The 24,306-nt window shown below is 38.5% G+C and overlaps 1 protein-coding gene across 3 annotated transcripts in view; it reads left to right on the top strand.

Moving 5' to 3' along the window:
- The window catches only part of SLC25A24 (solute carrier family 25 member 24), a 57,867-nt gene that overhangs the window by 21,419 nt on the left and 12,142 nt on the right, over window positions 1-24,306 (top strand). For all 3 annotated transcript variants that reach the window (XM_032262867.1, XM_032262868.1, XM_032262866.1), the window contains 5 exons: window positions 8,601-8,712; window positions 10,750-10,908; window positions 13,274-13,426; window positions 16,849-16,956; window positions 21,130-21,297. In XM_032262867.1, the coding sequence (XP_032118758.1) occupies window positions 8,601-8,712; window positions 10,750-10,908; window positions 13,274-13,426; window positions 16,849-16,956; window positions 21,130-21,297 (700 nt within the window). The remainder of the gene's footprint in view (window positions 1-8,600; window positions 8,713-10,749; window positions 10,909-13,273; window positions 13,427-16,848; window positions 16,957-21,129; window positions 21,298-24,306) is intronic.

The raw sequence follows: 24,306 nt of genomic DNA, 5'->3' as shown, positions 1-24,306 counted from the left end.
CTTTGTAATTCCTTTAGGTATAATGTGAGATTGTTTATTTGAGGTTTTTGCTTATATGTAGGTATGTACTGCCATAAACCTTGCTCTTAAAACTGCTTTTGCTGTGTTCCATGGGTTTTGATGTGCTGCATTTCCATTTTTTTCATCTCAGGAAATTTCTGAATTTCCCTTTCAGTTTCTTCATTGACCCACTGATGATTCAGGAGCATGTTGTTTAATTTCCATGTATTTGTGAATCTGCTGAAGTACCTCTGATACTGATTTCTAGTTTTATATTATTGTGGTCAGAAAAGATATTTGATATGATTTCATTCTTCTTAAATTTGTTAAGACTTGTTTTGTGGCCTAACATATGATCTCCCCTGGTGTGTGTTCCATGTGCAGTTGAGAAGAATGTGTAGTCTCTTGCTGTTAGGTGAAATGTTTTATGTCTGATTGGTCCATTTGGTCTAGAGTATACTTTAAGTTTGATGTTTCTTATTATTTTCTGTTTATATTATTTGTCCAATGCTTAAGGTAGGGTGTTGAAGTCTCCTACTATTACTGTATTGCAGTCTCTTTTCAGACCTATTAATGTTTGGTTTTTATATTTAGGTGCTCTGATGTTGGGCTCATATATATTTATAAAAAACAATAGCTGCATAATTTATTAAGGGATGTGCAATATAAAATATATAAATTATGACACTGAAAATTCAAAATGAGGGAACTGGAGTAAAAGTACTTTCATATAACTTATTGTTATATCCTCTTATTGAATTGACTAGGATTTTTGTTTCTTTTTTACAATTTCTGACTTAAAGTCTGTTTTATATGACGTAAGTATAGTTATTCCTGCTTTCTTTTGGTTTCTGTTTGCATGAAATATCTTTTTACACCTTTCACCATCAGTCTGTCTGTATTTTTATAGATGAATGAGTCTGCTGTGGGCAGCATATAGTTGAGTCTTGTTTTCTTAATCCACTGAGACACTACGTCTTTTGATTGGATAATTTAATCCACTTATTTTCAAGGTAATTATTGATAGGCAAGGACTTAATACTGCCATTTTGTTAATTGTTTCATGGTTCTTTTGTAGACCCTTTATTATTTTCTTCCTCTCTTGCTGTCTTCTTTTGTGTGTGTATGTGGTTAAGTGATTTTCTCTAGTGGTATGTCTTGATTTCTTGCTTTTTATTTTCTGTGTACCTACTATTGGGTTTTGGTTTATGATTACCAAGAGGCTACCAAAAAAATCTTTAAGAGTTAAAATATTTAAACTGATAACTTAATTTTGATTGCTAAACTCCCCCCAAACAAAACGTCTACACTTTTACTTAATCCCCTGATATTTTGAATCTTTGATGCCACAGTTTACATATTTTATATTGTGTATCTCTTAACAAATTATTGTAGCTATTATTACTTTTAATAGTTTTATCTTTTATCTTTCCCACTAAAGATATAAGAGATTTGCCTGCCATAATCACAGTATTAGAGTATTTTGAATTTACCTGTGTACTTTCTTTCATCAGTCAGTGTTATACTTTCAGATGTTTTTGTGTAACCCATTAGCATCTTTTTCTTTCAGCTTGAGGAGCTCCTTTTACATTTCCTATAAATTAGGTGTGGTCATGATTATCTCCCTCAGCTATTGTTTGTCTGAGGAAGTATCTCTTCTTCATTTCTGAAGGACACTTTGCTGGGTACATTACTCTTGGTTGGTAGTTTTCTCCTTTAACACTTTGAATATATCATCCCTTTCTCTCCTGACTTGTCTACTGCTAACCATGTTGGGACTCTCTTAGATGTTATTGCTTCTTTTTCTTGCTGTTTTCAGGATCCTCTCATTGTCTTTGAGTTTGATTGTAATATGTCGTGGGGTAGTCTTGTTTGGATTGAATCAGATCAGAGACCTTTGACTTTCTTATATGTGGATATTTACATCTTTCTCCAGGTTTGGAAAATTTTTCGTTACTGTTTCTTTAAGTAAGCTTTTTACCGCCTTTACCTTTCTTTTCTTATTCTTTAACTCCTGTAACTCAAAACTTTGCTCTTTTGATGCTGTTCCATGAATCTTATAAGCTTTCTTCATTCATTTTCAGTCTTTATTCTCCTCTGTGTATTTTCAGATAACCTGTATTTGAGTTCGCAGTTTCTTTTTCTTAATTACTCCTATAGTTGATGCTCCCACATTGTATTTTTATCTTGTTCATTGTATTTTTCAGCCCTGTGATTTCTGTTTGATTTTTTTTCTTTTATTATTTCAGTCTTTTTATTACCTTTTTCATTGTGGTCACTGGTTATTTTTCTAATTTCATTGAATTGTTTCTTTGTATTTTCTTGAAGTTTGCTGAGCTTTCTTAAAACAGTTATTTTGAATTCTTTGTCAGTTCACCTCTGCTTCTTTAGGGATGGTTGTTAGTGATGTCATGTGTTACTGATTGTTATTGATGCTTGTGGCCATGTGTTTATGTTAGTGCATTTGCAGAAGTAGGCACTTATTTCAGTCTTTGCAGACTGGCTTTGTCTGAGAATGCCCTTCATAAAGAATGTCGAGAGTCTTTAATATTTAATTAAATATCTTTAATATTTTGAAGAACTTCCAAACTGTTTCTAAAGTGACTGTTCCATTTTATAATCCCAGCAGCAATGAATCCCAGTTTTTCCACAGCCATATAAATACTCATTACTGTCTGTCTTTTGATTTTTTGATTTTTATTTTTTTCAGACAGGGTCTTGCTCTTTCTTCCCATCTGAGGTGCAATGGTACAATCACGGCTAATTGCAGCCTTAACCTCCCCAGCTCAATTGATCCTCCAACCTTTTGAGTACCTGGAACCACAGGCATATACAACAATGCCTGGCTAATTTTTATATTTTTTGTAGAGACAAAGTTTTGCCATGTTGCCTAGTATATTAGTCCATTCTCATGCTGCGATAAAGAACTGCCTGAGACTAGGTAATTTATAAGGGAAGAGTGAGTTTACTTGACTCACAGTTTTGCTTGGCTGAGGAGCCCTCAGGAAACTTACAATCATGGTAGAAGAGGAAGCAAACACATCCTTCTTCACATGATGTCAGGAAGACAAGTGCCTAGCAAAGAGGGAGAATACTCATAAAATCATGAGATCTCATGAGAACTCAATCACTATCATGAGAACATCAGGATGAGGGTAACCTTCCCCATGATTCAATTACCCTCCCACTGGGTCTCTCCCATGACGTGGGGATTATTGGAACTACAATTCAAGATGTGATTTGGGTGAGGATGCGGCCAAACTATATCATTTTGCCCCTAGCCCCTCGAAAATCTCGTTCTCACATTTCAAAACACAATTATGCCTTCCCAACAGTCCCCCAGAGTCCTGACTCATTCCAGCATTAACTCCAAATTCCAAGGTCTTATCTGAGACCAGGCAAGTCCCTTCTGCCTATGAGCCTGTAAAATCAAAAGCATGTTAGTTATTATAATTCCTAGATACAATGGGGATACAGGCATTGAGTAAATACACTTGTTCCAAATGGGAAAAACTGGCCAAAATGAAGGGGCTACAGGCCTCATGCAAGTCCAGAATCCAGTGGGGCAATCTTAAAACTCCAAAATGATCTCCTTTGACATCATGTCACACATTCAGCTCACACTAATGCAAGTGGTGAGCTCCCATGGCCTTGGGCATCTCCACCCCTGTGGCTTTGCAGGGTACAGCCCCTCCCCTGGCTGCCTTCACAGGCTGGTTTTGCATGTCTGTGGCTTTTCCAGGTGCACAGCACAGGCTGTCAGTAAATCCACTATTCTGGGGTCTAGCGGATGGTGGCCCTCTTTTCACAGTTCCATTAGGCAGTGCTCCAATGGGGAGTCTGTGTTGGCTCCAACCCCACATTTCCCTTCTGCACTGCCCTAGCCAAGGTTCTCCTTGAGGGCTCCACCCCTACAACAAACTTCTCTATGGACATCCAGGCATTTCCATACATCCTCTGAAATATAGGCAGAGGTTCTCAAACTTCAGTTCTTGGCTTCTGTGCACCCGCAGACTCAGCACCATGTGGAAGCTGCCAAGGCTTGGGGCTTGCACCTTCTGAAGCCATGGTGCAAGCTGTACCTTAGCCCCTTTTATCCATGGCTGGGATGCAGGGCATCAAGTCCTGAGACTGCACAAAGCAGCAAGGCCCTAGGCCTGGTCCCTGAAACCATTTATTCCTCCTGGGCCTCTGGGCCTGTGATGGGAGGGCCTTCCGTGAAGACCTCTGAAATCCCCTGGAGTCATTGCTTTGATTAACATTTCACTCCTTATTACTTATGCAAATTTCTGCACCTGGCTTGAATTTTTTCCTCAGAGCATAGGTTTTTCTTTTCTATCACATCATCAGGCTGCAAATTTGCCAAACTTTTACTCTCTAATTTCTCTTGAATGCTTTGCCACTTAGAAATTTTTTCTGCCTAATACCCTAAGTCATCTCTGTCAGGTTCAAAGTTTCACAGATCCCTAGGACGGGGCAAAAAGCCACGAGTCTCTTTGCTAAAGCACAGCAAGAGTCATCTTTGCTCCATTTTCCAACAAGCTCCTCAACTCCATCAGAGATCCCCTCAGCCTGGACTTCACTGGTCATATTACTATCGTATTTTTGTCAAAGCCATTCAACAAGTCTCTGGGAAGTTCTAAACTTTCCCACATATTTTTGTCTTCTGAGCCCTCCAAATCTCTAAGAAGTTTCAAACTTTCTCACTGTTTCCCTGTCTTCTTTTGAGCCTTCCAAACTGTTCCAACCTCTGCCTGTTATCCAGTTCCAAAGTCATTTCCACATTTTTGGGTATCCTTATAGCAGCACCCCACTCCTGTTACCAATTTACTGTATTAGTTGGTTCTCACAGTGCTATAAAGAACTGCCCGAGACTGAGTAATTTGTAAATGAAAGAGGTTTAATTGACTCACAGCTCTACACGGCTGGGGAAGACTCATGTTACTTATAATCATAGCAGAAGGGGAAGCAAACATGTCCTTCTTCACATGGGGAAGGGAAGGAGAAGTGCTGAGCAAAGAGGGAAAAGCCCCTTTAAAACCATCAGCTCTTGTGAGAACTCACTTTCTTGTGAGTCTCTTCCATGACACATAGAGATTATGGGAACTACAATTCAAGATGAGATTTGGGTGGGGACACAGTCAAATCATATAATCTAGGCTGGTATCAAAATCCTGGGCTCAAGTAATCCACCCACCTTAGCCTACCAAAGAGCTGGGATTACAAGCATGAGCCACTGTATCCAGATGGTCTTTTGATTTCTTTTGATTTTGATCATCCATTGGTTCTGCTTCTCTAGAGAACCCTGACGAATAGATAATTGGCATGAAGCGATATCTCATTGTTGTTTTGATATATCATTTGTGTTTATATTTCTTTGATGGGTGACTTAGGTTTTTTTTGTACTTTTGGGCTATTATTATTATTACTAGTGTTTATACTTCTTTAGTAAAAATATTGGAAACAATTTTTAAAGGCAGAATGTAACAGTTTCCTATAGGTACGTAACCATCTTGGGCCTTCCCTCAAGTGTTTAGCCATTGGTGTTACTCATGTCACTCCAAATATCAGCTTGTTTTCTTCCATTTTGCTGTCTCTTTGTGTCCCAAATCTGAATTCATGGGAAAAAAATCTGAATGGTGCTTGATATGGTTTGGATATTTGTCCCCTCCAAATCTCATGTTGCAATGTGACCTCTGGTGTTGGAATTAGGGACTCCTTGGGGTTGTTTGGGTCACAAGAGTGGATCCTTCATTAATGGCTTGGTGATAAGTGAACGCTATTAGTTCTTGAGAGCTGGTTGTTTATAAGAGCCTGGCAACTCATTTTGCTTGTCCTTCTCTCACCATCTGACACACTTGCTCCCCCTTTGCCTTCAGCCATGAGTAAATGCTTCCTGAGGTCTCACCAGAAGCTAAGCATATGTTGGTGCCATGCTGTAGAACTGTGAGCCAAATAAGCCTCATAAATTACCCAGTCTTGGGTGTTTATTTAAAACAACACTGAACGGTAACACAGTGCTGATTGAAACAGCTGTAATGGGGTCATCAGGGCATAAGAGAGTAGTCACTGGGTTGAAATAAAGCCTCCTATTTACACCTGTTCAGTAGAAGCTATAGACAGGAAGTTGCTGAAGCAGGCATTCCCTCTGAAACATGTGTTTCACGTATATCATAATTATCTTCTGCTCTCAAGTAAAAATCCATTTTTCTTTTAGACTTTCATCTCCATCTCATTTCCCCTGTTTCCTCTCATTTTCTTATCTCTAAGTTCCTTTCTCAACAATTAATGAGAACCTTGGCACACTTCACTCCAGTTATTCTTTGTCTGTGCAACTTGCTTCTCTGCTGCATGGCTCTTATGGTTTGTAATTACTGGCTCATTTGTATAGCTCAGTGGTTAGGAATACAGTTTAGAGTTAGAATGCCTCGGTTGAAACACTTAATTCTACTCTACTTACTAGCCTTGTGACCTATAACAAAATCCTTAGACTCTCTGTGTCTGTAAAATGGAGAGTATAGTAAATACATGGGCTTGTTTTAAGGATTAAATGAGTTAACATGTGAAATACTTAGAACAATGTCTGGCAAATGCTCAGTGAATATTGGCTATTGCTTGCTTTTGTTTGGTGCCTGTTCTTCCCACTGAGGGTACAGAGCATATGTATCTGGCTAACAGTTCTATGTCCACCACATTGCAATAATGGACTCTCAGAAAATATTGAAGAATCTGTTAAAGAATGAATAGAATTATCCTAGTGAAAAGGGTGGGCGGGAGGTTGTTAGGGGAAAGTACACAGATAGCACTGGAAGCAGCACGTATGGGGAATGAGTCACACAGTGTTTCTTGGCACTCTCTAGACTATAGTGGGCCACCTCTTAGCTAGTGGTCTATGGATTATTTCAGCAATCTGTTGGAAACAGCCATGGATATGATAATAATGACCCATTTGTGGGTTCTAAGAAAAAGGACAACTGCAGTACTAGAAAATGATCATATGTAAGTCAAGAGGGGAGATGATTATTTGGTTTAAACTGTTCTAAAATTCTTATTTAGGATAGTGGGGCAAACATTAACTTTAGATTTTGTTATGTATGTGGTAAAATTTCAAGGTAAACCACTGAAACTCTAGTAGTTGAGCATATAACTTCCAAACCATGGAGGAAATAAATGGAATAAGAAAATAAATACATAAACATAAGATTCAAACAGTCCAGTGAAGAGGAGAGGGAAAAGCATAGAAAGAATGAGATAATTAGAAAGCAATGGGCAATGTGTGAGCAAGAAATTCAAGTGCAGTAAAGCTCCACTACAATGCACCCTGCAGTAATGTTGGGACGTGATTTCCCTTCATCTCCACTCTCAAATGAAGTGGACTAAATAACATTTTAATCCAGTTTCCCCGGGGGTTTGAGGTGGGTGGAGAGTAATTTAGAAGACAGTCGCCTTCTGATCGGTTGAGACTTTCTCAGTTTAGTCCTCAATTAATAAAAATTACTGTCAACTTTGTCAGAAGACAGAGATTGTCAGATGAAAGGACAAGCAAAATAAAGTCTTACTAACTAACTGAAAAACAAATCTGGGGTAGCTATGTTCATATCAGCTATAGGGTAGCTGTGTTCATATCAACTATGCTAATATTAATTATTATTAATCTATTAATAGTTGTAATAAATAATAGATTATAATAATCTATTAATAATGGATTATATAGTAAAATCATTAATAAAAATATAGTGTCACCACATTTTAAAATTCACTATGAAGACATAAGATTTTTAAGCTGGTTGATAAAAGTCTGGGGAATGCAAATTATAGAATCGAATTTGTAGGATGCACCAAAGCATTTTTTTAGAGACATCCGTTAATTCAGCAAATAAACGAGCACCTTCTTTGTGCCAGTCACTGGAAGAGGTGGCCTAAAGAAGAGAATAAAACAGTCAAAATCCTGGCACAGTCAGAGTTTCTCTTAGGAGAAAACAGATACAAATGACATTATTACCAAGAAACTTGTGAAACAAACCAAATATTAATGATCAATATTTAAGACTACAATATGTTAATTTTAAGATTGAAAATGAGGTACAAGGATTTCTTAAAACTCAAAGGCTCAGTCACTGAGAGTTAGATTTTTTACAATCACTGTTAATTTTTCTAACTTGGAGGAAAGTGATAGCATGTTTAGAATATATTTCAAGGCTACATTCAAATGTTGCAACAGAACATTAAGAATTATCTTCTTGATCCACTAAGTGCAGGAAAAGAAAATGGGTAATGAATCCATTCATTACCACCTTTCAGCATTTTATCTTTCAGTTTTTGTGTTCTGTAGCTCATTGACAGAGTTTGACAGAGTGCTGAAAGTAGTCTTTAGTGAGCTGGCTGTAATTTTGGGGTCCATTTTTATCTAAATAATTAAAACTATCTGACAGGGCCATATGCTTGCTGCCATTTCCAATAACCTATACTTGCAAATGGGGTTTTTAATTTAATAAGAATATTAAGTTAGAAAAGAAACTGTCATTCTGTGAAGTGGCCAGTAATGTTAGTTTTATTGATCAATTTAGTTTCGTTCTTTGATCATTTTCCAACATTTTCAGCATTGATGCAGATGGGACAATGACAGTGGACTGGAATGAATGGAGAGACTACTTCTTATTTAATCCAGTTACAGACATTGAGGAAATTATCCGTTTCTGGAAACATTCCACAGTAAGTATATTTCATGTATTTATGCTTATTTGGAGCTATAAACCATAGGTACAGTTGTCACCAAGAACACTCTGTAACACTTACGGGCCAGGATACCTGAATCCCAGTAGCTCCTTAACCTGTAGAGTTCTATTTATCCTATTAGGCATAGATTTATAGAGTATTAAAAACAAAAACAACAACGACCCAAGACTGCATACGTGTTCATCCTGAAAACGTGGGAGAAGTACCATCTTGATGAATAAGCTGTATAGCTTTTATTGGCATTTAAGTTTCTGCCATAGGGAAGTGTAAAAGTTGTAGGCTTTTGCTTTTTATAATACTATATTACCCAAATAATCTCAGCACCTCATGGTTGCTAAGAATCTGTTTCCTTGTTTGGTTAGATTGCCTAGGTTTATCTCTGGCATACGGCATTTAAAATAGTCATTAAACGTTACAGAACCTTTTTGCTTCATCTGCTTAGCTTAGATGGCATTTCATACCAGTTTGTTTTCTACAAAACTTTCAAATTTTGATTGTTTCATTAATATTCTGCATAGCGATGTAAACCAAGTTCTATTATTGTGCAATCTACTTCTGACCCCATTGGGAACTCTCTGAAGGAAGTTTAGTTTTTTTCCCCTTAATAGGCTTATCTTTAACACTTATTCATGGATTTTGCTAAATTAAATATGCATTAAATGAAGCAGTTCACTTTGCCACTAGTAACAATACCTAAGCTTACATAAAACATTAGAAAATTGTTGGTGATTAGTGCCGTCTCAGCTATGAGTATAGAATAATACTATACTAGTAGTTCAGTTGCCATGATAAATTTTACACTATGTGAAGTTTTATTTACATGATTCTTACTGTATTTTTTAAGGTAGTTGATAACAGTTGAGGCTACAGTCGTATCTTCATTTTATTGATAGTAAAATGAAGGAAGAGATGGTTACTACCATAGGATACCTCCTTCCCCTTGCACTTTTGCCTGTAAAATTTTTTTTTTTTTTTTTTTTTGGAGACGGAGTTTCGCTCTTGTTACCCAGGCTGGAGTGCAATGGCGCGATCTCAGCTCACCGCAACCTCCACCTCCCAGGTTCAGGCAATTCTGCCCCAGCCTCCTGAGTCGCTGGGATTACAGGCACGCGCCACCATGCCCACCTAATTTTTTGTATTTTTTTTTTTAGTAGAGACGGGGTTTCACCATGTTGACCAGGATGGTCTCGATCTCTTGACCTCGTGATCTACCCGCCTCGGCCTCCCACAGTGCTGGGATTACAGGCTTGAGCCACCGCGCCCAGCCTTGCCTGTAAAATTTCTTATGCCAAAACAATTTAGATAATAGAGTTATAAAAATATTGTTATAGAGTTATTTCTCTCAAGCTCTAGTACTGTAGAATAGATTGAAGGGGTGATGATTTCAAACAATACCTCTCCATTAGCTAAATTTTGTATAGAATCTATTGCATGTTTTAAGTGACAAGTCAGATTTATAAAAAGATTTTTATAAACAGTAGGTCATGAGCTTAGGGCTGTTCACATACACAGTTTTAATTTTTGTTTACATATTTAAAACATATCATGGTATAAAGTATAATATAAATATAAATTTGAGATAAAGGAAGTATTATTTGAGAATTGATGAACTAAATTTATTAAAAGATGTCATCACCAATTGGATATGGTTTTCTAGCCTTATAAAAAGTGGTTACAGTAAAAAAGATTGACTATACCTGACAAAACACTGCCCTTTCATTCTGACCTAGAACAAGAGAAGCAAAGTTACTATGAATCCATGAAGAAAGAAAGTTGTAATTGTTGGTTTTGTATATTTGTAATTAGTGTTTATTTCCATTTCTTGTGAACTGACACTGTACTTCGTTCGTTGTGAATAGACTACTTATAATCTATGTACTCAAATTAAATTCTAGGGAGAAAAGTTCATATTAACTGTAAAATAACATATGATTCTTCTCTAAAACAAAAAGGTCATCTGGCATTACATATTTTTAACTAAGAAGCATGGGGATCTTTTTTTCATTTTAACAGGGAATTGACATAGGGGATAGCTTAACTATTCCAGATGAATTCACAGAAGATGAAAAAAAATCCGGACAATGGTGGCGGCAGCTTTTGGCAGGAGGCATTGCTGGTGCTGTCTCTCGAACAAGCACTGCCCCTTTGGACCGTCTGAAAATCATGATGCAGGTGAGCTTTATTATCGTGTGTCCAGGTTTGCCCTAAATAATCTAAAACAATGAGAAATGTAGTGCTTTGAAAAAGAAGTTTTAAAATTTCTCAGTAATAATCTTTTATACCCTAAAATGTATATCTATTTTGTTAGTGTTAACTCTAAATTCAGTCCTTGAAAGTATGGCAGTGTACCAAACTTTAAATTTTTAATACATGTGTGTAATGAATTTTTAATATTTGGGATTCTCTGACTATTCAAACGTTTAATTTTAGAAACATCTCTAGCCATTATTGTAGGATTCTCCTTATTTATAGCTCTCTTCTTTCTTATATACTTTACCAGAAGTTGAAGTATCTCTGAAATCTAGAATCATAGAGCAGCAATGTAATTTTAAAAATTATTCTAAAGCTGAGGTTAGCAGAAAAAGATCTGGCTTTGTAGACTGACTTTGCTATTTACCAGCAATGTGAATTAGGCTGACCAGAGTGGAAAGAGGGAAAGGAAAAGAATTAATATGTACTTGCTCATTGTGGTAACCCAGCTAATCCTTGCAGCAGCCCAGTGAAGCAGGTGTTTTATCATTTTTCCATGGGGAACCTGAGGCCCAGAGATTTAACTTTTCCTTTACAACAAATAAGAGGAGGAATGGAGTATCTTTGCCTCCAATGCTCCTGGTTTTCATGCTGCTTGAAACCTCTGAGGTCTCATTTTCCTTCATTCTGGAATGGGGATAAGAATATCTAACAAGAATGGTTGTAAGAATCAAACAATATGAGGTATGTGAAAATGCCCGGCACACTGGCATATCCTTTTGGAATGTAGTAGTTGTTTACAAAATATTTTTAAAAGTTTGTTATACCTTTGGTCAGCACTTTGAATGTTTGTCCACAGATTTATGTACAAAAAGATTCCTGACAGTATTTTAAGCTAGCATTCCATCAGAATGTCCCCAAATCACAAAATGTATTTAGGGGAAAAGCTAATGCTTTAAAGAAAAAGGAGAGAGGATTGGTGTGTGTTTTTCTTTAGGAATAGCAGTAACTTGACTTTTAGAGAACTTAAATAAGCGTTCATTTTTTCCTTTGTCCTATTTTATTGTGAGATTTATTTATTTAAAATAAAATGGATTTCTCTGGAATTTAGTTCTGCAAATTTAAAAAGTTTCCAAAGTCAACCCTCAGGTTCAATACTTCTCTAGGATTCCCAGAACTCACTGAAAGCTTATTACCCCTGGTTACGGTTTATAACAGGGAAAAGATATGGTTGAAAATCAATCAAGTAAAGAAGCTCATAGGGCGGAGTTTCTGTTGTGTTCTCCCTGTGAAGTTCCCACGTCTTACTTTCCTGGCACTGTTGTGTGGCACTGGGCACAGAGTGTTGCAGACCAACCAGGGAAGCTCACCTGAGACGTTGGTGCTGAGCGTTCTTAGCGGGGTCCATTTTCATACTGGCCACATGGCTGGACCTCAGGATTCAACCCCTTCTGTGAGTGCCTTGTGTGTGCTTGTGTGTGTGTGTGTGTGTGTGTGTGTGTGTGTGTGTGTGTGTGTGTGTTGAGTGGCAGTCACTCCTTTTATGTTAGCTGAAACAATCAGAGGAATAGCTGATTTATTTGACTATTTTGGGTGTATTAGATTTAATCAGTTTTTATCTGTAGGTGGTCATAAGGTACAGTATTTTTAAATGACTACCACATCTGTAGTATAAGTCAAGTATTTTATCAGTACTCACACGATTGGTACATGTTGTAATGAATTTATTGCCTAGAGATGCCTCAAAATATGCCAAAGAAGGTGGAATTTTTATTTTTGGTTTCAGGCTGTATGTATTCCAGTGTTTTTAGCTCTGATATACACAATATCCAAACTACTTCAGACTCATTTACAGTTCATGTCTGTACTACTTCTTCTTAATATCTTACTCCTTCTCCCCAAGAATATAAACAGTATTAACTGCAGTATATGTAATATAATGTAATAATATATTATTACCTGCAGTATACATTTTATTTCTCTTTAACTGAGCTTGTTCATATTCCAAAGGTGTTCCATTGTCTGATATGTATCAGACAATGATACATATCAATGATACAATTTAGTTAATGTTATCTTATGAATGTTGTTCATAATTTAAATTTTCTTCTTGTGTTCTCTGCTTTCTCACACTGAAGACACCAATTATTCTTAGTTTTAGAGTTGAGACAGACCTCTAAAATCATGGCAATGCTCCCTCCCATCATTATATATATTTTTTCAACCTTTCTATATTTATTTTCAAGTATACTTGCAGTTAGTATTGAAAAAGGTTGTGTGGTTACTTTAGAAGAAATAATAATAATATACCACCAGTATTTTATATCATTCTGCTTTTATTTTTTAGGTTCATGGTTCAAAATCAGACAAAATGAACATATTTGGTGGCTTTCGGCAGATGGTAAAAGAAGGAGGTATCCGCTCCCTTTGGAGAGGAAATGGTACAAACGTCATCAAAATTGCTCCTGAGACAGCTGTTAAGTTCTGGGCATATGAACAGGTAATTGTTATCACCTATGGAATTTATTAATAAAGAGGAGTTAGTAAACAGTTCAATAAATGTTAGTGTATAATGCTTTTGGGATTCTTGTTTTAATAGGTGATTATCTTTCATGTATACTCTATAAGGAATATCACTTGTAGGAGATTAGACTAAATAAAATCAGAGATTTCTCATGACCAAGTTATGGGATTCTTAATTCATCATATTATTTATAAAGAAAGTCTTTTTTTGTTTTTTTTCTAAGTAGTTCTTAAAGGAAGGGTAACAGTTTATTCATTCTGAATACTGAGCAGAAGCAGCACACTAACTACGTTTTATGAAAGTATCTCAATCTGACCTCTGGAAGGAAAACTTACAAGTTGAAGTCCTTTGTGTAATTTGACATTGCTGTAAATTTGAGCTGAGTTTAGAGTGACAGCTCCATGAAGGCAGGGGCATGGCTTCTTCCCCATGTACTCCAGCACCTAGATAGAGCTTGGGACGTAGCAAGTGCCGAGTGAGTGCTGAATGAGTGAATGAGTGAATAAATGCATTTACCTTTGAATCACTTCTCTGCTGACTTTTGTTAACTTGGACGATTTGAGCTATTGCTTCAGCCTAACTCAATGTAAAGAGGAAGTACAGAGGTAAGTTTTAGAGGTTGGGTCCTGTTTATGGTCATTAGCAGAACTGTCTAGTTGAGCAGCCACAGATTATTTTTTCCATTATTTATTCCATCATTGTTTATCAAAGACTGTGAGGGCTTTGAAACTCAACATCCCCTCCATAGTTTTTATATTATTTCCTGTTGATTTTGATTATTTTGGAAAGTGTTTTGTTCCTGAGCAGCAGAATACTCTTGAGAAGGTTACAGAGTATAGTGCTATGCTTTTCTTGGCCTAGGAAATAGAGAAGGAAAGAAAAAATTAAAGAAAACCTAGCCTCCAGGACTTTAATTAGAACCTATCTTTGGGAAGGTTATTTTCCTTATGTGAATATTTGAAGATTCAAATAATGATTATTAAGGGCTAATGTTTGAGATACCCTTAGGTTTTTCTGACCACATACTTGGATTTTGTCATAGGAAAGCAAGAGCCTAAAATAAACAAATACTCAAAAATAATGCAGTTATTTCAGTATGCAAGAAGTTTGGTATTTTTGAAAGTCCATGGATATTGCAAGCAAATATGCACATTTTACTCTATATCATTTGTCAGATTCTTACCTTGGACATCACAAACAGGCATCTGTCCACCCAGGCTCCTTCCTGAGAACTCATTATAGTATTCTCATTTCTGCACACTAGCTTTCTTGGACATCAAGAAAAAGCTGTCTACACAGTGTGGTGTAGTGTTCCTATGGGCTCTGGGCCTATGATAGTGTTTTCTCCCCTCCTGCTGAAGGTCCATTCATCCCTTGGGGTTCTCTAAAAGCTGTCTTCCTATGAGAAGCATATCCTAAGCATCTCAACCAAACCAGTTCCTCCCCTGTCCAAGCTTCCTCGAGTGCTGAATTGCAGAATATGCCATTTTTCATTGGATAATCCCAGTTCGTTCTAAATTACTTCAAAATATGCAGTATGTATTCTCAAATTTCCCGGAGTATGTAGCTAGCTCACTTTTTGGATCAGTTAGGTTTTGTTCATTGAATAGCCAGCATTTTAGGAAACTAAGAAAAGGATCTTTTCAGCCTGGCATGTAGCTCTGTCAAACACATCATCAGTTTGGTAAAGCCGTGTTCTATGTGGGTTGTCATTACCAGAGTGGTGTCATGGTATCATTGACAGGGTGGTAGTGTAGGGTGGTGTTCTTGGGGTTTCAGCTGCCATCTCTGTACTGACTGCCTCCCACTCCAACATCTTTCTCTTTATCTCAGCACCGTAGATCTACCTGTGTAACGCGTGTGTCGGCATCTCTGCTTGCATGTCCCAGGAGTGCCTCCCACTCAACATGTCCACCATGCACAGTCATCTTTCTGCTAGTCCCTGTCTCCTGACCCTGCTCCAGCAACACACACACACACACACACACACACACACACACACACACACACCCTTCCCCTTTCTATATGTCATATGCAGGGGAATGTCCTTTAGTACCTTACTCAGGAGTTGGTTCCTCCGGAAAGCCTTCTGTTCTAGTTTCTTTTTCTTACAGCACTTTCACAAGGAATTCTGACATCCTCCCTACTTATCCCCTTTGTGAGACTGTGAGCCTCCTTAGGCAATAGCTACTTATATTCCTAGCACCTTGCCCAGTGCCAGGAAATCCTGATTAAGTGAATTTAAAAGACAGAGCTGCCAGACTGGAATTTGAACTCAAGCTTGCCTCAATCTCTTGCCTAGGAGTCAGTGGAAGAAAACGGTTTCATGGGGGTCAGCGCTACTGGGTAGTGAATATAATGAGTACCTTTTAAGGTTTCTCAACACAGAGATAGGTAAGCTTAGCATAAATGCTTCTGTGAAGTAATGAAATGAGAAGCCATACTGAAATGAGCTTAAAGTGAATGGGAGGTGATGAAACTTGGACAGTGGAGACACATTTTTAGGGAGTTAGACTGAAGGGACAGAAACTAGAAGAGGGAGAGGGTGATAGATAAGAAGGATGTTGGGTAGGGGGAGGATTTGTTTTTTGGGTTTTGTTTATTTGTTTGTTTGTTTTTGAGATGGAGTCTCACTCTGTCACCCAGGCTGGAGTGCAGTGGTGCAGTCTCAGCTCACTGCAACCTCTACTTCCCAGGTTCAAGTGATTCTTCTGCCTCAACCTCCTGAGTAGTTGGGATTACAGGCGCACATCACCACGCCCAGCCAATTTTTGTATTTTTAGCAGAGACGCGGTTTCGCCATATTGGTCAGGCTGGTCTCAAGCTCCTGACCTCAAGTGGTCTGCCTGCTTCACCCTCCCAAAGTGCTGGGATTACAGGAGCGAGCCACCGTGCCCAGACTGGAGGGAGGATTTTGATTTGACTTTAATGTATCTATTGCTGAAGGAAGCATGTCAATCCAAATAAAGAAGTTGAAAACATAGGTAAGAGAGGTTGATTAACCCAGCAGGTGTTCTGAGGGAGTTTGTGTGTAGGGAAAGGGAGTGGGAGTTGGAAAGGGGCTGGGGGAGATAGATTCTATCCAGAGACTGCTAAAAGGACTAGCGGGGGTTCATTTCCCAGCTTGTAGACAACCAGTGTGTGCTCACATGGCCTTTTTTTGGTGCACGTGAGAGGGGGGAGAGAGAGCAAGCTGTCTGGTGTCTGCTCTTATAAGAACACTGATCCTGTCATGAGGGCTCCATCCTGATGATGACCTCATACCCCCAATTACCTTCAAAAACCTCATTCCCTAATACCATCACATGGGAGGTTGGGGCTTCAACATAGGAATTTGGTGGGGATGCAGCTCAGTCCATGGCAGGTAGTGATGTGCATTTTAAAACTCATTTATACAGTACAAGAAGTTACTTACTGAAGAAGGACAAAAAGTTGGAACATTTGAGAGATTTATTTCTGGTTCCATGGCCGGAGCAACTGCACAGACTTTTATATATCCAATGGAGGTGAGTACCATTGTGAAGTCTGACTGTGTGGTGTTGTTTATGTTGGTTGTCTATTGCTGTGTGACAAGTTATCCCGAAATTCACAGTTTAAGACAAGCCTTTATCATTGGGCAGTTTCTATGGGTCAGGAATCTGGGAGAAGCTTAGCTGGATGTCTCTGGCTCAGGGTTTTTCACAGCCCACAGTCAAGGTGGCAGTCAGTGCTACAGTCACTCTGAGGCTTGAGTGGGGAAGGATTCCAAGCTCACTCATGTGGTTACTGCCAGGTCTCACTGGCTATTGGCTGGAAACATCATTTCCTTATCACATGAGCCTTTCTGTAGGCTGCCTGAGTATCCTCAAAACACAGTAGCTGGCTTCCCTATAGTCACTGATCCAACAGAAAGAGAAAGAGAGAGAGAGAGAGAGAGAGAGAGAACCCAAGACGAAAGCTGATATATTTTGCCTTTTCTGCTGTAGTCCACTGGTCACATAGACCAACCCTGATAGAGGGTGGGAGGGGACTGCTTAATGGCATGAATACCAGAAGACAAGTATCATTGGGGAGGCTGGCTGCCACTGTGTTTGTGAGAATTATAATTCTCATTCCTTTCCAAAGAGTTGATGTACCATAAATTTCATAATGGAATCTCAGGATTTGGTTATATGGTGGTTACCCTAACTAGACATCCTTTCATTGGTACATAAGTTGGCAAACTGGCAAACTAGAGACCTACAGACTGTTTTGTACTGTCCTTGAGTTAAGAATGGTTTTTACATTTTTAAAAAGTGGGCAACACAGGAGAAAGCGGGAAAAAGATCTAAAATCAACACCCTAACATCACAATTAAAAGAACTAGAGAAGCAACAGCAAACAAATTCAAAAGCTAGCAGAAGACAAGACATAACTAAGATCAGAGAAGAACTGAAGGAGATAGAGACACGAAAAAGCCTTCAAAAAATCAATGAACCCAGGAGCTGGTTTTTTGAAAAGACTAACAAAATAGGTAGACTGCTAGCCCGATTAATAAAAAAGAAAAGAGAGAATAATAAAAAGGACATAATAAAGAATGATAAAGGGAATATCTCCACTGATCCCACAGAAATACGAACTACCATCAGATAATACTATGAATACCTCTACACAAGCTAGAAAATCTGGAAGAGGCTGAGTCAAGATGGCTGAATAGACACAACACCGGTTCACAACACCCAGTGAGAGAGACACAGAAATCGAGAGATCTCCTAGCTCCAACTGAGGTACCAGGTGCATTTCAATGGGTCTGGTCGGACGGTGAGCAAAGCCCAGGCAGGACAGACCGAGGCAGGGAGGGCTTCTTTTTTTCTACTTCTTTTTTTTAAAAAATAAAAATAAAAATAAAGATGGAGTTTCACCATGATGGCCAGGCTAGTCTTGAACACCTGACCTCAGGTGATCCACCCACCTCGGCCTCCAACAGTGCGAGGATTATAGGCGTGAGCCACCGCTTCACCCAGAAAGTGCCTCTGACCAGTGAGTCAGAGGCTCACTCTCTGGCACTCTGGTCCAGATACAGTGCTTATCCCAAAGCCTCAGCAATACATAGAACAGGGGATCTTTGCCAGTCAAGCGCTGGGAATTACAAGCGCAGAGTTGAATAATAATCCAGGATGGTGTCCCTGATTGGTATACAGATCTAAGAAAATGCATAAGCCCATAAGCCAGCTGGGAGAGCCTGCAGACCGAGCTATCGCCCCCTCCCCCTGCCTGGAGAGAGAGGGAGCTGAAAGCCGGAAGACAGACAGTGGGACTGGGTGGGTCCCTACCCAGCCCAACAAACCCCAGAGGGCTGAAGCACTTAACTCTAGTGGGTTACACAGCCACTGCCTCAGTCTGAGCTGAACACTGAATGTTCCAGCCCTGTGGGGGAAAGACACAACCCACCATTGGCCATACTGCCCAAAGTAACTTATAGATTCAGTGCTATCCTTATCAAGCTACCATTGACTTTCTTCACAGAATTAGAAAAAACTACTTTAAATTTCATATGGAACCAAAAAAGAACCCACATAGCCAAGACAATCCTAAGCAAAAAGATCAAAGCTGGAGGCATCATGCTACCTGACTGCAAACTATACTATAAGGCTATGGTAACCAAAACAGCATGGTACTGGTACCAAAACAGAGATATAGACCAGTGGAACAGAACAGAGGCCTCAGAAATAACGCCACACATCCGCAATCATCTGATCTTTGACAAACCTGACAAAAACAAGCCATGGGGAAAGGATTCCCTATTTAATAAATTGTGTTGGGAAAACTGAATAGCCATATGCAGAAGACTGAAACTGGACCCCTTCCTTACACCTTATACAAAAATTAACTCAAGATGGATTAAAGACTTATATATAAGACCTAAAACCATAAAAACCCTAGAAGAAAACCTAGACATACTATTCAGGACATGGGTATGGCCAAAAACTTCATGACTAAAACATCAAAAGCAATGGCAACAAAAGCCAAAATTGACAAACGAGTTCCAGTTGAACTAAAGAGCTTCTGCAAAGCAAAAGAAACTACCTTCAGAGTGAACAGGCAAGCTACAGAATGGGAGAAAAATTTTGCAATCTATTCATCTGACAAAGGGCTAATATCCAGAATCTATAAGAAACTTACACAAATTTTTAAGGAAAAAACAACCCCTGAAAAAGTGGGCAAAGGATAGGAACAGAGACACTCCTCAAAAGAAGACATTTATGCAGCCAACAAACATATGAAAAAAAGCTCATGGTCACTGGTCATTAGAGAAATGCAAATCACAACCACGATGAGATACCATCTCATGCCAGTTAGAATGGTGACCATTAAAAAGAAAACAACAGATGCTGGAGAGGATGTGAAGAAATAGGAATGCTTTTACACTGTTGGTGGGAGTGTAAATTAGTTTAATCATTGTGGAAGACAGTGTGGCAATTCCTCAAGGATCCAGAACCAGGAATACTATTTGACACATTACAGGGCATATACCCAAAGGATTATAAATCATTCTGCTATAAAGACATATGTATGTGTGTGTTTATTGCAGCACTATTTACAATAGCAAAGACTTGGAACCAGTGCAAATGCCCATCAGTGACAGACTGGATAAAGAAAATGTGGCACATATACACCACGGAATACTATGCAGCCATAAAAAAGGATGAGTTCATGTCCTTTTTGGGACATGGATGAAGCTGGAAGCCATCATTCTCAGCAAACTATCACAGGAACAGAAAACCAAACACCACACGTTCTCACACATAAGTGGGAGTTGAACAATGAGAACACGTGGTCAAGGGGAGGGGAACATCACACGCTGCGGCCTGTCGGGTGGTGGGGGCCAAGGAGAGGGATAGCATTAGGAGAAATAATGTAGATGACAGGTTGATTGGTGTAGCAAACCACCATGGCACGTGTGTACCTATGTAACAAGCCTGCATATTCTGCACATGTATCCCAGAACTTGAAGTATAATAATAAAATAGTGGGCAAAAACAAAAGAAAAGAAAAAGAATATACAACAAAGACCTAATATTTTAGGCTTGCAAAGACAAATATTTTATTATTTGGTCTTTATAGAAAAAGTTTTCTAACCACCGCTTTGCAGCACAAATAGTATTGTAGATGTGGAATTTATTGATATAGCAGAGGGTTTTTTAGTAACTGATAAGCAAGATAAATACAACTTTCACCAACGTGTGGTATGCATGCTAATACAGCTTTCTTTGCGAGCATCTTAATATGATTGCTTATAGTACTCCACACACGTCTCAAAAAACTCTTAATACCTATTCTTCCTTTTATATCCTCCGTATCAGTTAATAGTATCACCTTCCCAACTCTCACTGCCCCATAGTGTGTTTGTACTACCATTTCCCTTACCTTCCAGACACAGGTGGTCACTAGTCATTTTTCTTAAGACATCAGCAGATTATCCTGCCTCCATTTCCTTGGTCGCTTTCTTCATCAGATACTCCTTGCAGTAAATGGGTGTCTCTGGCTGTGGTCCTAGCCCCTCAATAGAGGTAATACGTTAGGGAGAATGTATCAACAAATTGTACAGTCAACTGAGTGATGATATGTGCTAGGTATATATTCTGTGTAAAATTACTTAATTTGAATTCTTTGATGATAGAGTTAATATGAATAATAATATTTTGTTATTTTATATCCAGGTTATGAAAACCAGGCTGGCTGTAGGCAAAACTGGGCAATACTCTGGAATATATGATTGTGCCAAGAAGATTTTGAAACATGAAGGCTTGGGAGCTTTTTACAAAGGTTATGTTCCCAATTTATTAGGTATCATACCTTATGCAGGCATAGATCTTGCTGTGTATGAGGTGAGTTTATAGCAATCTTTTGAATCTGAAAATGCAGTTAAATAGCTCCTGTTAGAATTTGACTTCATATGATGAAGTAGATATAAACCAGAAAACAGTTTGTGACCAGAAGTAAATTCAATATGTGTTATTTGAACCTTCAAGTAACTTAAGAGTGAATGTGCATCAGGTCACTTTTGTATTAGATTTCCTCAGGAATTGCTTTTGTTAATGAAGAGTAAACTCAAGGTTAGGTATAGTTGTGCACCTTAAAAGGTGATTCTAGTGACTGTTTTCAGGGAAGACACAATAAGCAAATAAGTTCCTTTGTTTTGGATTTGCAAAAATCTGACATTAAGCCAAGTGACTAATGTGACTAACGTGAGTAATACAGTTAGTTACTCACGTGAGTCATACAAGGAATAAAAAAAACAAATCTTGGATCAACCCTGCCATCTAAATCATTTAATAATTTATGAATCTTACAAACATGTGTTGAGCACACACTATGCAAACCACCGGATTAGACACTAGATCTAGGGATTCAAAGGACTCAGTGTGTGCCTTGAAGAAACTGAAGGTCTGGTGGGGGAGGCAGACAAACAACTAAAACCCAGTGTGGTTAGCTAGGCCGCCATGGACATGAGCCAGGGCACATGCTAGGATGGGACCCAAGCTGTGGCATCCAGGAAGAAGGGAACGTGTAATGAAAAGAAGACTTGACTTTTTTGTTAAGGAGCTTTATTGAAATTTAGTTCATATTCCCTACATTTCACTCATTTGAAATGTATAAGCAAATGGTTCTTGGCTTCTTACATAATTTTTAAAATTATGATAAAATATAAAATTTGCCATCTTACTCACTTTTAAGTGTACAGTTGAGGGGCATTAATTACATTCACAATATTGTGCCGCCCTCAACACTGTTTCCAGATCCTTTTCCTCACTCCAGACAGAAACACCTTAACCTTTAAGCAACAATTTCCTAGCCTCCCTAACCCAAACCCTTGGTGACCTCTAATCTGCTTTGTGTCTCTAGGAATTTACCCATTCAATGTATCTTATAAGTAGAAACATACAGTATTTTTCCTTTTGTGTCTGATTTGTTTCTCTTAGCACAATGTCTTTAAGGCTTGTTCATGTTGTAGCATGTAACAGAACTTCATTTCTTTTCATGGCTGAATCATATTCCATTGTGTGTATACACCGTATTTTGTTTAGTCCTTCATCTGAAGAACATTTGGATTGTTTCTACTTTTTGAATGTTATGAATAATGCTACGGTGAACATTGGCATCTACATATCTGTTCAAGTCTATGCCTTCAATTCCTTTGGGTATTTACCTCGGAATGGAATTGCTGAGCCATGTGGTCATTCTGTGTTTAGCTTTTAGGAACTATCAGACTGTTTTCCTTAGTGGCTGCACCATTTTACATTCTCATCAGCAACATACAAAGGTTCCAGTTTTTCCCTGTCCTTACAACACTTAATTTCCTTCTTTAAAAAGCTTATTTTTATTATAGCTGTCCTCTTAGGTGTGAAGTGGTATCATGGTTTAGGACTTTACTTCTTGTGCTGATTTTTTTGAAAATTATGATTAAAAACACATAACAAAGTTTATTATTTTAACCATTTTAAAATATATAGTACAGTAGTGTTAACTGTTTGTGGTTTGTTGTGCAACAGATCTCTAGAACTTTTCTACCTTGCAAAACTTAAACTCATTAAACAGCAGCCCCCAATTTCCCCTTCACCCCAGCACTGTGTAACCTACTTTCTCTACTAGAAGTTTGACTACATTAAATACCCCATATAAGTGAAATCGTGTGGTATTTCTGTTTCTGCGACTGGCTTATTTCATGTAAAAAAATTCCTCAAGATTCATCCATGTGATAGCATGTGACAGGATTTTTTTTCCCCCATTTATTTATTTTATTGCATTTTAGGTTTTGGGGTACATGTGAAGAACATGCAAAATTGTTGCATAGGTACACACGTGGCAGTGTGATTTGCTACCTTCCTCCCCATCACCTACATCTGGCATTTCTCCCCTTGCTGTCTCTTCCCAGCTCCCCACCCCAGACTGTCCCTCCCCTGTTTCCCCCCAACTGACCCCAGTGTGTAGTGCTCCCCTCCCTGTGTCCATGTGTTCTCATTGTTCAACACCCGCCTATGAGTGAGAACATGCGGTGTTTGATCTTCTGCTCTTCTGTCAGTTTGCTGAGAATGATGGTTTCCAGGTTCATCCATGTCCCTACAAAGGACCCAAACTCATCGTTTTTGATGGCTGCATAATATTCCATGGTGTATATGTGCCACATTTTGCCTATCCAGTCTATCGTCAATGGGCATTTGGGTTGGTTCCAGGTCTTTGCTATTGTAAACAGTGCTGCAATGAACATTTGTGTGCACATGTCCTTATAGTAGAACGATTTGTAATCCTTTGGATATATACTCAGTAATGGGATTGCTGGGTCAAATGGAATTTCTATTACTAGGTCCTTGAGGAATCGCCACACTGTCTTCCACAATGGTTGAACTAATTTACACTCCCACCAACACTGCAAAAGTGTTCCTATTTCTCCACATCCTCTCCAGCATCTGTTGTCTCCAGATTTTTTAATGATTGCCATTCTAACTGGTGTGAGATGGTATCTCAATGTTGTTTTGATTTGCATTTCTCTGATGACCAGTGATGATGAGCATTTTTTCATATGTTTGTTGGCCTCACGTATGTCTTCTTTTGTAAAGTGTCTGTTCATATCCTTTGTCCACTTTTGAATGGGCTTGTTAGTTTTTTTCTTGTAAATCTGTTTTAGTTCTTTGTAAAGTCTGGATATCAGCCCTTTGTCAGATGGGTAAACTGCAAAAATTTTTTCCCATTCTGTTGGTTGCCGATTCACTCTAATGACTGTTTCTTTTGCCATGCAGAAGCTGTGGAGTTTGGTTAGGTCCCATTTGTCTATTTTGGCTTTTGTTGTCAATGCTTTTGGTGTTTTGGTCATGAAGTCCTTGCCTACACCTATGTCC

Source organism: Sapajus apella, unplaced genomic scaffold (assembly GCF_009761245.1).
Source record: "Sapajus apella isolate SASKATOON/1434 unplaced genomic scaffold, GSC_monkey_1.0 scaffold131, whole genome shotgun sequence".
NCBI classification, from domain to species: Eukaryota; Metazoa; Chordata; class Mammalia; order Primates; family Cebidae; genus Sapajus; species Sapajus apella.
Note: the sequence above shows the minus strand (reverse complement) of the source record. Positions and strands in the feature narration are given on the sequence as shown.